The following is a 13113-nucleotide window of genomic DNA, read 5'->3' as shown; positions in this document are numbered from 1 at the left end:
TCTAAGGAAAACATTGTTCCTACCAATGTATTTTGCTACTAATGCTAGTTGCAAAAAGCAATATTAACACTCTGCAGTTCATAAAGAACGGAAACCCTATGAGTGTCAGAGACGCTATACACAGCCTGCAACATCAACCATAATGCAGAAAGAACCACATGATTTATTAGCACAACTTCACAATTATTAAAAATGAGATTTAAAGCCTATTCTAGGAAAGCGGAGAAAAATATCAGAGATGACCAAAAGGAGAAAATTATTTTGGTTTTGGTAGCTGAGAATAATGGTTCATTTTTATTTATTGCTAATTAAGGAAGCAGTATTATCTCACAGTTCCACAGAAGTTAATATCAGCTTAAGAAACTATATTCTGAAGGGCACAACCAATTTGTAGGTGAAGAATTTTAGAAGTTGTTGTGTTTCCTTTAAATTAAGGACCAAAGAATTAATTAATCATCTCTATTAAAAATCCGGAATATAAGTGAGCTGGGGGTCGGCCTCTTCTCTCGTGTCATCAGTGATAGGACCAGGGGGAATGGTTTCAAGCTACGGCAGGGGAGATTCAGGCTGGACATGAGGAAGTATTACTTTTCAGAAAGGGTGGTCAGGCACTGCAATGGATGCCCAGGGAGGTGGTGGAGTCACCGAGCCTGGGGGTGTTCAAGGAAAGGCTGGATGTTGTGTTGAGGGACATGGTTTAGTAGGAGCTATTGGGAATAGGTGAATGGTTGGACTGGGTGATCTTTTAGGTCTTTTCCAACCTTGGTGATTCTATGATTCTATGATTCTAAGGCAGTGAGAGATCCTTGAGCTATCAAGGTGTTTTCAGGTGATGCCTTACATCACCATTGTCACTTGATGTGTTCTTGATGCATCAGTGAAGGGAAACCTTGCATTCTTGTCTAAGAATGCACAGTGATCTTCTTTAATATTGTAATACTTTGTAGAAGTGGCTCTGGCAACTTTAAGGAAGTTGCACAGACAACATTATTACCTGTATTAAGTAGAAATCAAAGCTGGAGGCATATTATATGTAAATGAAGCATGGAAAAATGCCAAGTCCTGATTTGAGTAACTTTAATAGGAGTTGTTCTTTGAAAGCAGTCAACATATTGACCACTAGGAAATATTTCCAAATACTACTAATGTCTAGAAAAGACTGAGAAAGCAAACAAGCAAAACGACTCCAACATTATCAATCACAAACCAAAAGTACTTCCATTTCACACGGTGGTTTCTGTATTCTACAAAATCCCCAAATCACTGTGTTACTGCTGAGCTATGATCCTGTATTCGCGATGAAATTCCAAAAGTCATTTCTGCATTTTTTGCTAAGCATCCTCTTAGGCTATAAGACTGCCAGACTGCAGTGAGTCTGATGTGCTCTGAATATAAAACACTTAGGATGTGCTTGGAGAGAGATGCCCCTGGAAAAGACCGCAACAGAACTGTGAGTTGAGTAGGAAATCGCACAGTAGTAACTTTCCCCCTGGACAGAGGGGAGACCAAAGAATTAATTAACATGACAACTCCAAGCACAGCTCCCCCATCCCCACCTCCTCATCCCCAGCCTCAGCTCCTGGTGACTCAGGGAGGAAGGATGCCACTGCCCTGCATGACTCACTCCCAGTGACCCACCCACACTCCCAGCCCACCATCACTGCGAGGAGAAGCCATGGCAACCAAGCACAAAAACTAAAAGAGAGGGCACAGTCTGGAAGTGTGAAATATTTGCTACGGTGACTGCCACCAGCCCTGGGTGCTGCAGCCTCTGGATGTGGCCAGGCAGCTAACAGGTACGCATGAAAAATGTACATAAGGTGGTTTTGAAAAGAGCAAAATGCACCAACTCCATTCCTGGCTTTCCATGAGAATGTGTCAATGGCAGAGCGGCCTCCACACAACACATCCTCGCATACACAACTGTCTGAAGAATGACACAGCTCTCCTTAGGTACAACATACAGAAAATACTGGCTATTGCACCTTGGAAACAATACAAAATAGATTATTGTGGAGCGCAGACATGATGTTATCTCCCCCTGAAAACAAACTCACCCTCTCTTTTAGTGCTATTATTCATATTCTCGCAGCAGTGAAATGTCACAGGGCCTGTCTTCACTGTATTTCAGTATAAAAGTCTCAACTATGTAGCAAACAGAGGCAACCCTGGGTTAAAGGGATGCAGATGTCCTGTTTACTTGCAGACGTACTCCCCTAAAGTAAAACTAAGCACGTGGAGAGAGCATAGTTGAGATACTAAACTGTGAGCAGATACTTTCAGAGAAATTGGCAACTTAATCCAACAGTGTGTCAAGCCATCCACCATCCCACTCAGAGGAAGGGAGACTGAGAAGACTGCATACAGATCAGCGCATACAGCTCCACTCAAGCTGCAAGACAGGAACTCCAGCACTTCTATGAACTCACCATTCTGGGTAAGCTTTGTAGAACAGACCAGAGTAGAAATCTGGAAAGAGTCTTTGCTGATGGTGCAGCTACCAAGGTTCTGCATGCTCTTCCCCGTTGCAGAGTGTCCCTTTTCCTCCAGCTCTATTTTAGTGGAAGGCAGACTTAAATATGTGGAGGCATCCTCAAGCTTCTTTGCTTCTGCCTGCAGCAGTTTCACATGCAACATGAAAAACAATTTAAAAAAAAAAAAAACGAGCAAAAAATCCTCATAATAGTAAAATTTTATTATTTACCCTGGAATTTCTTAAGAGTTGGCTCCACAATTGGAGTTATCCAATGAGTCGTTAACAATTGCACTAACCCATCTACAGCCTGGAGCCAAGATCTGATATTTAAAGGGCTAGACAAGTAGCTTTCCCCCCAGCCATGAAAATCCATATAAATAAAATTCAATTACAAGCCTAAGAAATTCAACAATTAAACCATCCCTGAGAAAACAGATCCCAGGTTTAACCATCAATCTGCCATACTGGCAAGCTGCACAGTACTTGCTAATTAGTTTCTTGATCTCCTATAATATTCCACAACAAGCATCTTGTTGTGTACATCACTGTACATCACAAAGCAGTGCACTGGAAATAAGCAGTGCTCATACTTGGCCATCAACTATGGGAAGAGTATCTCAAAATTCTATACCTTATAAACTATAAGGTCATGTTCTCCATCTCTCAGCGTTGTTCCATCGTATCTCATGAGCTTCACAAATGCTAGGGCAAATATTTTCTCTGATTTATCTTTGGCTGTTAAAAAGAAGAATCGTACATAACTAAGTATTCAACATTAGCAGTGACACTTCATCTAAGGTGTTAAAAAAAATAAAAAAGGACAACCTGTATGCAAGTGATATCCTTAGAATGGCTCTCATTGCAGAAAAAAAGTAAAAAAAACCCTAAAACATGGTCTTATATGTGTAACATAGAACCAAAAACAGGAACAAAAAAAATGCATTGGTATCTGGCCATGCTGACCCACTGTACAACCAATATAGATGAGCTAATGCATTCAGGTATGCTCTCATCATTCAACACGTGGTATCAAAAAATACCAAGGCATCCGTGGTTAACAGAAATTGCAAAGTAAATTATGAAATAAAACCCGAAGGAAAGTGCAATCAACTTGAGAACTTGAGGTGGGCCAATGAGCCTATGAAGAAGCACTGGGGCCCTAAATCACAGACTGCAATTAATATTTAAACTGGGGCTAACCTAACTGTTCGTACCATCACATATATATATATATAATTTGTTTTTTACTCTAGTAGTCTGCAGTTCACAATCACAATTTTGACACCAATGACTCCAATTATCTGCATACAGAGTTTTCATTAGTAGGCACTAGTCTCAAAACAAAGAGAATCTCTTATTAATGACCATTCTACAAAACATTCTGCTTTAACTAAATAACTGTTATGGGGTAATGAATTCCACACTACACAGATGAGCATATATAAGAAGTACTGCATATCCTAAAACACATCCAATGGACACCACCCAGATTAACACTTTGGTCAACACATGTATTCTGCAGCAAAAAAAATTGCTGCCAACGTAAAAAGGTATTCTTGTCCATTGAGACAGCCATTGCCATCATTGGGCAATGAATGAATGTTATCATAATCAAGATGAACCCCCACATTTTACTAGAAAGCAACTGCTGACAACTGGAAGATATCTAGCAGGATTGGCCGGGTGCTCAGCCTACCAGAGCATCTGAGCTGCCAACAACATTACCCAAAAGCTGAGGAGAACCACAAGCCCTCAAGAATCACTTATTTCAAAACAACCACAAGTCAGCTTGAGAACCAGAAACGGAAACCAAGTTTCCTAATAGCTTCTACTACTGATCCTAAGCCTGCTGTAACTTCCCTTTCACGTTCTTATTTCATATGTGGGACACTACTAAACACTGAAGTATCTTCAGTACCACCTACCTCTAAGACGAGCAACACCATAACCCTCTTGGTTCCTAACTGAAAGCTTTACTCACTAGCCCTTATATTTGGTTTGGAGAAATGACTGGGCAGGAAAAGAAAAAGGCAATGTCAAAGGTAAGAGCTAGAAGTCACAAAGAGAAAAGAAGTTGAAAAGCAAACATAAAATGAGCTTATCCCCACAGCAAAACCAATTGTAACAGTCGATTACAGATTAGAAATTTTATGCCTGTTTCAGCAGATTTCGGCACCAGACACTGACAAGAATCATCATGAAAAGGCCAAATTACTCACAGTCCTGTGACGATCTGTGTCGGAACGTGAACCTCAAATGACTCCGGTTCACATCTTCAATAGGGATTGCGACCTTCATGTTTTGTGAGAGAGGATGGAGAAAGGAAACAGTCAGGGCAGTATCTTTAAACATACTTACTGCTGCTAAATCTCATCTAGACATTTTCAACGCTAGTCTTGGCTCTTTACAAAACATCAAGGTTAAGGACAAGCTTCAGTTGCTACCAAAGACCAAAGGTCACAGACTCCCCAGGAAAATCAACAATTCTTGAACTAAGAAAAAAAAAAAAAAAAAGGAAAATGAAGTGAGGCTGTTAAGCCACCCAGCAAGGCATGGAGATATTAAGGCTGACAGGGCCATGACGGTCAAAACCTCAATGCATTCCCTATCAACCCCCCCAGCTCAGGAATGAGCCCACCTTGACGACGACTGGCAAAGATGAACTTTTTAAGGTATTTATTACCAATGCACCACTTGTACTGCACAAACTATTAATTCATCCCTGATCCCCATGTAACCAACATGCAGAGATGTAACTACTATTCTCCCCTGATATTTTTGCTAGAGTTGCTGTATTTCCTCAGTCACACACATCAGCAAGCTCTATGCTGTCTCCTGCTCCCTACTGCATCAGAGGTTCTGAAACTCCCAAGCAGCCACTTTCTGCTGCCACATGCAATGAGAGCTCCTTTACTTGAAGCTATGGTGTGGACAGATGCTGAGAGCCTCTTCTTTGATATGCATCTACTGTTCCCACTGACTACAGAATATTTCATTAAGCTAACACTGGCCTCCTACATAAAAATCGGCATTTAAACTAAAATGTTATTACCAAGCAGCTTCAGCAAGCTTGCAGCACAATCAGCCAAGTCCCAAAGCAACGATGAGTTCAACAGTATAGCAATTATGTTTTAATCTCAATATTCTGCTTTTCTAGGTCAGTTTCATGAAAAGAGTACAAACCATTCCTAAACAGATGGTGCAGTGCCCTCATAACAGCCATCTTGACCAAAAGGATGAAATAATTTTTTTTATGCAATGGAAATCTAATCTATTTTCCAGCCATCTCCGAAATACCTCCTTTTTTTCCACTGAAGATGGGCTACAAGTATTCATTTTCCTAAATTCACTCCTCAAGACTTTCCACTGAAATCTATATCAGCTTCATATGAACACACATGGATGAAATTGTTGTAACGTGTTTGTACCTTCACAGTCTCAAACCAGCGAGGCTGCTTTACTTGGTAATATATTACTGATTTGTACTCTGAGATGGCTTCATCGCCAGCACCAGGAAAAATAACACTCTAGAAAACACAAGCAGAAGAGAAAATGTTTATGTCCATCTTAATCTCTACTTTTCAATTCAACGAATAAAAAAATAAATTAGTAGGTAGGTCAAAATATGACAGAAAACATGCACTGATAAGGGAATCATGAGGAGAAAAATTTGTTGCAAACAAAAATAGGGAGTAAAGATGAAAATATCTAAAAAGATATTGAAGAGATTAAACACAGATATAAAAAAAATAAGACAGTAAATGATACCTCTAATCTTTTCCCATCCTCATCATAAACAGACACTGTAACTTCTACATTTTTTGCTGTTGTTTTACTGCCTTTGTCAAAATCTCCTTGAACCAACGTTACATAGATATCATTCCGAACATCACCTGCAAGAAAAGCAGCACAAAGTTTGGAGCAATTTTCACAGTGAATGGTTTGATTTGTGAAATGAGCAACACGCAGACTCAATGACCAGCATCACACACAAACACACACACACACACACACAAACACACACAGCAAAATGTCTGAAAGCCACCATATTTTGAACACTGAAAACCAGCAGTGCTGAAAGCAGCTATGGTTAGCTAAAATTGGTTTAAGATTTGTAAAACTTGAACTACCAATGAAGCTAAGAAATAAACAGAACAAACAACCACATAATTATTCCTGGACTGAAAGAATACATCCTCATCATTAAGATTATGTACCATATCATTCCAGAAACACCTCAGGTATCTGGCTGGCTCTATCCTTTATTTTCATTATTAATTTGAAAGGTTGCACCTCAATTCCTTCAACTTACCTCACACACGTATTTTATATGACAGCCTATGGAGGTCTGCTATAACATTACACTGGGAGATGCTCTGATGTTTTGCTGCTGAGGGTTTCAGGGGAGGACTACATTTAGCTTTATGTCTCAAAATGCTCTTCAGCCTCACTCCCATTAAAGTCAAACTTTGAAATGAGCTGGGAAACAGGATTTCCAATAATTCCAAGAGGCAGATGGTCTACGTGCCAACATCCCATCGTAACAAGCAGAGGTGCTGAGGCACTTAGAACATATTGGATATACTGTAAGATATCTGACAAATGCAGTCCGCAGCCAAGGAGAGCTGGAATTTGCTCGTTTCTGAAAGTATCTGATGGCTTCTCCAGAGCCCATCAATCTGAAAGGACAGCGACATCTTTTCCTGTATTCTGAAGTTTGGCTTTTCTTACTGTTGGGGTTTTTATTTATCTGGGGGCTTGTTTTTTGTAAATAAGCACCAGGCTTGAACATCCACAGAATACACACAGAAAGGAGACATTAAAGCTCCTTTCTATATGTATTATCCAAAGTTAGCATAAAACCTAACAGAGCTGCTATCTCTAGATCAAGCCTTTTGCTCTGAAAAGTCTTATCTGCTTTCAGGTTTGGATTCACCTCAAAGAGACAAAAGTTTTACATCTGCCCTTGCTAGGGAGACAACACGAACAGTGCATTTTGTATACATTTTTCTTCACTGAAAACAGGAGAATTTCCATTATCATCTCACTGTCATGTCTCTGTTCAGGGAACAGAAGGATGTTACTACATTTATTAATTTCTACAACATACACTTGGTATATGCAGTGGCAGGTATGTAATATCACCAATCAATATGTATTTTGGGACAAGATCATAGAATCATCAAGGTTGGAAAAGGCCTCCAAAGATCATCCAGAAAAGACCTCCAAGATCCTTCGATGACGTTCCATTTCTAATAGATACCACTACCACTTGCAGGTGCTTTTTTCCCCAAGGTTTCTGTGCATGCAGGTATTTAAAGAAGGTTAAAATTTAATAAAGAAAAGTGCATTCACACTTACCAGGCATAATAATCTCAGGAAACCCCATTTTCCGAGCCACAGCTGTTGACCTATCCACTAAGTGTGGAAACTCTTTTCTAATCTGATGAATATCTCCCGGAAGAAGTTTCAAAGTCACCCACAAACCTGTTGGGTAAAAATCACTATTATTATACTTGTGGTTTCTCTAGTTTGTCTCTAGAAGATGTTTATCCATTTAGGAGACACATTCAGGAGCAACTGCATACAGCTTCTCACAGACAGGCTTACAAAGCCCAGGTCTGAGTACAACCTGGAACCTTCACTACAACCCATCTTTCCTGAGCAGAGCAACAGGTCAGCAGGATCACAGCACAACAGCTGTAAGAGGGAAACCACTGGGCAGCATCCAGACACATGGAGGCCCTTCACATGCCGCCATTAACACCAGAACTCCTCCTGGTAGCATTCTGAGAACCAGACTTGTCTCACTCCTTATGTCTTACACACAGGGCCTTGCAGAAATGTGGTTATTAAGCCATTAACAGAACAGCCTCAAGCTTTCAGCTCTCATAAGTTCTTTCTAAGGGGAATGTTTATCTTCCACAGGAAGAAAGAGAAGCAGCAGATTCTCCCGTTCAAAGCTAGGTTACGTTATACAGCCAAGCAATCTGGATGCACCAAGGCAGTCAGCACCAACAGCTGACAGATACCCTGAAATGGTTCAGGCCCACCACCCCCATCAGCTGTTTTCAAGGCACTGAACACCCAAATCTACAGCATCAGCTTTATGCAGTCAACATTTTCCTCTCTCTTCCAGCAGCAGAAGCAGCCGCTAAAGCCTGTGCTTGCCAACTAACATCAGGCATGCTTGCTATAGGGGGAAAAAAAAGACACTAAAATAAGTGTTCCCCACTTGGTAAAGTGACTGCCAATTACGCTGAAGCATGAAATAATTGCAGCAGCAATTTTGAGAAAATCCCAAAATTAAAAACTGTGAAAAGAATACCTCAAAAATATTCATCTATAAAACGACTGTGTGAGTAACAGGATAACCCACCATTTAACTACGCATTTGTTTTGTATATATCTGGCAGCTAGCTTTCTTTTTTTTACTACAATCTCTCACAAATGGCTTTGGTCTGACTTGTTGCCAGGGACAGTTCTACCAGCTGCTATTTCATTAAACAGTAATGCACCCACAAGGACTGGCCAAGCCACAGCACTTTGTGCTCTCTGGTTTGCTGGGGATGGGTAAGCCCGGCTTAGGGAAAGCATTTGGAATGAATCAGAGTTTCCTCCTTTCTGATATGTGCTTCTCACAACTGAAAACTGAAGAAAGGAGGAATCAGAACCAAGTTTTCCACTTCAGTTTAAAAAAAAAAAAAATACGTATATATACGTATGAAAATTTAGAGTTTTACTTACTGTAAGTCATTAAAAAAAATCAATTAAAAAATAAAAAGAAATCAGCAAAGCAGCACATAACTTGTCCTGGGCCTATTTTTCATATACTCAAAAGCCAGCTGTAAGCAGGGTGCTCTGCACCAACCTGCCTGGAATTCATAGTGAAAAAGGATCACAGCCAATACTGTAACCAGAGCCACAATACACTTTGTAGCTGGCAGATACACTGTAAGTGTTGTACACAACAAAGGCAATCCAGAGGAAACAAGAGGGATCACTGGAGCTGCTTCCTCCTGCAGAGGCAATGGTGTGGGATCTGATGGGAGAAACCCCCTTCTTTGCTGGATGGGAAGCCAACTGCTGCGAACGCAGCTGCAAAGCAAGGAGAAAGGGGGGAAGGAAAGGATTATTCCTTCCTTCAGCACGAGGAGATGACATCTGCAGCTCTGTGGCACAAGGGCAGACTTCCTGAAGCAGTTTTCAGCACAGAAACACAGAGATGTCCCAGCGAGGGACTCTGAAGAGAAAGGACAGAGGGTCTGCAGGGCTGACAACAGGGGCAAGAGATGCTGAGCAGAAATAGCAGAATTAACCTTGAAGGGGAGGAAGCACAGCACAGATATATTTTCTGGTCCCAAACAACAGTATTGAAGATATTATGCTCTCTTGACTCCATGATTATAAGAATCCCATGCTGAAAATCAAGCAATGAGCATTTCTTACATACACTGGTGTATAGAAAGAACTGTACGTACCCTGACCCTTGTGGTTAACTTCTTTAGCAGCAATCACTTTGTTTATAACAGTCTGAAGGAAATCATTCTCCCCTGCCACCCTGGGTGAAAAACGGGATGATATGTTCAGCTGCTTGTGTCGAATGGCGTCATCCAACGCTAGCCTGGAGGATGCACATGACGACCAACACCAGGAAACAAAGGGTCACAGAAAACCAGAAGTCACAGTAACAAGGAAACACAAAAGATCATATCACAGTTGTGACAAAGAGTATTTATTAGTCAACGCAAGACAAAGGACAGGAAACGTAACAAGAAAGACAGAGGAAGACCATTAATCAGAAGAACGCTGATCTACTCAAGAGAAGTACAGCAAACTCGTGTTGTTACTTCTTCCTTCAGGAACATGCATGCACAGCCCCCATAATTCTTTATTAGGATAGGAAGGGCGTCTCCCGCCTGAGAACCCCCAATTAAGCAGTGAAAACCTACACAGGTAGGTTTTGATTTTAAATACAAAGCCACAGACTGGCCCTGCTGTGCCTTCAGGGTCACTGCTGGGGGTCCATAAAGGAAGCAGCAGTGCATACAGCCTGAGGGAAAAGCTTCTATCCATCTCACAGAAATGGTAGAGGACAAGAAAAGCAGATAATCCAAACATTCGGTTAAACTTGATGAATAAATGAAGAGATGAAACCTATAAATAAACACCAGCATTAAGTGTCATTTAAGCAATCTTGCCAAGTGCTTTCCACAGCCATTGTGTTGGTGGCTAGTGAATGAATACAAACAAACAAAGATGTGAAAACAGAGTTGCATGTGGTACAACAGAAGCAAAGCATGGGATGAGAAGAAAAATGTGGCTCATATATACAGCCTAAGTCTACATTAGAAATAATGACACCAGCATTCATTGCATGCTTTCACATTATTTGTGCTGTTTGGAATAGACTTTTTTCTGAAGCATGTTTTAATTTAGTGCTGAAAAAAAAAAAATAATACATCCCATATCTTTTCAAATACCTGATTTATACAAACAGAAAAAATAAATCAGTTTTAATGGAATAGAAAACTAGATGTGCCATTAGCATCCACTCTGACACAGAAAGATTCATCTTCATTGCATATTTCCACACTTGCTAGAAGAAAGCTGGCTATTGTTTGCCACACAATAAACATATCATGAAAGCACTCTTCCCTGTAGAAGTCTGTTTACCTTGAAAAATAGTTACACTTCTGATTTTCACAGTAACTGACGCTGTTACATACAAAACCATTTTAGACATCAGCTATACATCCATTCCCAGCAGCACCTTACATTCTGTCTATACCCCCGGATCTTCAAACCACGAGGTTTCCAAAGCCTTCCAAAATGAGGCCTTTTTACCAAAACGAAGTTTAATTTGTGACTACATTATTTCAAGGTTTTTTATTCTTTTTTTTTTTCATTATTAAACACCCTCTGAACACTCATTAGCATATCAATCAAGGCATTTTTTGGTTAACATTACTTCATGGTTCACAACGTTGAACAGATGGCAGCGTAACATTTCTTAGAAAGAATACACTAAGCACTGCAGCTCTACACATGCATTTGTCTTATCCCTTCTACCTTTCTACACTTCATATAATATGATCTAGTGGCTGGAAGTCAAAACTGATTTGCAACTGCACTGAATGCAAACATATCAGTATTTTAGATGGACACCATCAATTCTATACTCAAGCTCATTTAATTACTCCAAAAGTTAACAGAAATGGATATTACTGTTTTCATTTTAGCCTCTGCCCAATGCATCTTACAGACTAAAATAATAAAACCCAAAAAGACAGCAACTATGGCTTCAGTTTAGTCTCAAGTATGGAAAGGTCTGCAGTTTCAGAAGACTGAAACCAAGACCAAGCAGGACACTGATCTCCCTGATCCTCTGCATCGACTATAACATGCACAGCAGGCAGATCTCCTTCACCATCCAACCAACATCTTTACTGGTTCTGGTGAAGTCTCATATGAAGAAAACAAATGAGAAGTATTCCAGGATGTATATCAAGCCTTCTTTCAAATTCTCAACACTTATTTTTACAACTATTATGGGCCCTACTCTGCCATTTCATCTCCTACCAAGAAAAAGATAAGTGCTGTCATTAACTCATTTCACAGAGGTCACCTGGATTGGATGTCTTTATCAGTCTTAGCCAGCGTTGAACCTGCAATGTAACTATTGCAAGCACTGCACTTCTTAAGTGTGATAACACTGACATCTTATGCAAAAAAAGAAAAAAGAAAGAAAACAAAACTAAACCAAGAATGTACCCTTTAAACTCAATTTTAAAAATTTAAAGTAAGTTTTAGGTGCTGACAGTACTACAGCTATTGGGAAATTGCCAACAACAAAAATTAAGTAGTATTTAAGATAAGCTATCAAACTGAAATAAATCAACTTCAGAATACCATAGAGCACATCTTGCAATTAAAATTTAAACCATAATAAAAAGTCACAATCTTTTCACTTCTGCTTATTCTTTAAGCTGTTCAATTACTTACGGTTGAAATGGTATGAAGTGCTGTTTGTCCTCATCATCAACTTTCCCATTAATTATGTCGGTAACATCCATTACTGAAAACAAAAATGAAGTACACTGAATTTAAGGAGAGGTGCAGGAAGAAGAGTGGTGAGGGGACACCCTGAGGGGCAGCAAACAACAGTGACTAAGCTCAGGCTTAGGCAACCATGTGATGTGGCAAGTAGGGATGCTGCACACAAGAAGTTACCTGCTACTCCAAAAGGCCGCCGGAGCCCAGAGGTCAGCTTCCTCGTGTTGTTGTCCCTCAGCTCCATTCTGCCCACCCTCACAATCTGACAAACGAAACTGATTTTCTCTCTTTTCAGGTCTTTGCTGCCGAGGTCCTAGAAATATTAGTTGTGTCAGATTGTTTTATCATAGCTGAATTACGAGTTCCATTTAGTACAATTTAGAACACTTGCCTTCGTCATCGCAGGCTCTAGCACAAGAACAAATTGTTCCCAGAATTTTAAGCCTGTTTGTAACGGTAGTTATGCCTTATCTTGACTTTTGCTTAGGAAGCCAAGTCATTTCTAGTAAATTAAACCTTCACGAAGCAATCTCACCCTTGTGTTTAAAAGTTTTAAAGAGACATTCACTTGTGAGAAATAT

At 40.1% G+C, this 13113-nt stretch overlaps 1 protein-coding gene across 3 annotated transcripts in view; it reads right to left on the bottom strand.

The window, feature by feature from the left end:
• DOCK1 (dedicator of cytokinesis 1) overlaps positions 1–13113 on the bottom strand; it is a 276377-nt gene that overhangs the window by 225592 nt on the left and 37672 nt on the right. For 2 of the 3 annotated variants that reach the window (XM_048946145.1, XM_048946148.1), the window contains 9 exons: positions 12710–12845; positions 12482–12554; positions 9958–10100; positions 7838–7963; positions 6245–6369; positions 5905–6003; positions 4696–4768; positions 3108–3211; positions 2430–2613 (listed from right to left, as the gene is read on the bottom strand). In XM_048946145.1, the coding sequence (XP_048802102.1) occupies positions 2430–2613; positions 3108–3211; positions 4696–4768; positions 5905–6003; positions 6245–6369; positions 7838–7963; positions 9958–10100; positions 12482–12554; positions 12710–12845 (1063 nt within the window). The remainder of the gene's footprint in view (positions 1–2429; positions 2614–3107; positions 3212–4695; positions 4769–5904; positions 6004–6244; positions 6370–7837; positions 7964–9957; positions 10101–12481; positions 12555–12709; positions 12846–13113) is intronic. The other variant, XM_048946146.1, reaches the window with a different exon arrangement.

Source organism: Lagopus muta, chromosome 5 (genome assembly GCF_023343835.1).
Source record: "Lagopus muta isolate bLagMut1 chromosome 5, bLagMut1 primary, whole genome shotgun sequence".
In the NCBI taxonomy this organism is placed as follows: Eukaryota; Metazoa; Chordata; class Aves; order Galliformes; family Phasianidae; genus Lagopus; species Lagopus muta.
This window is presented reverse-complemented; position numbering and strand designations above follow the sequence as displayed.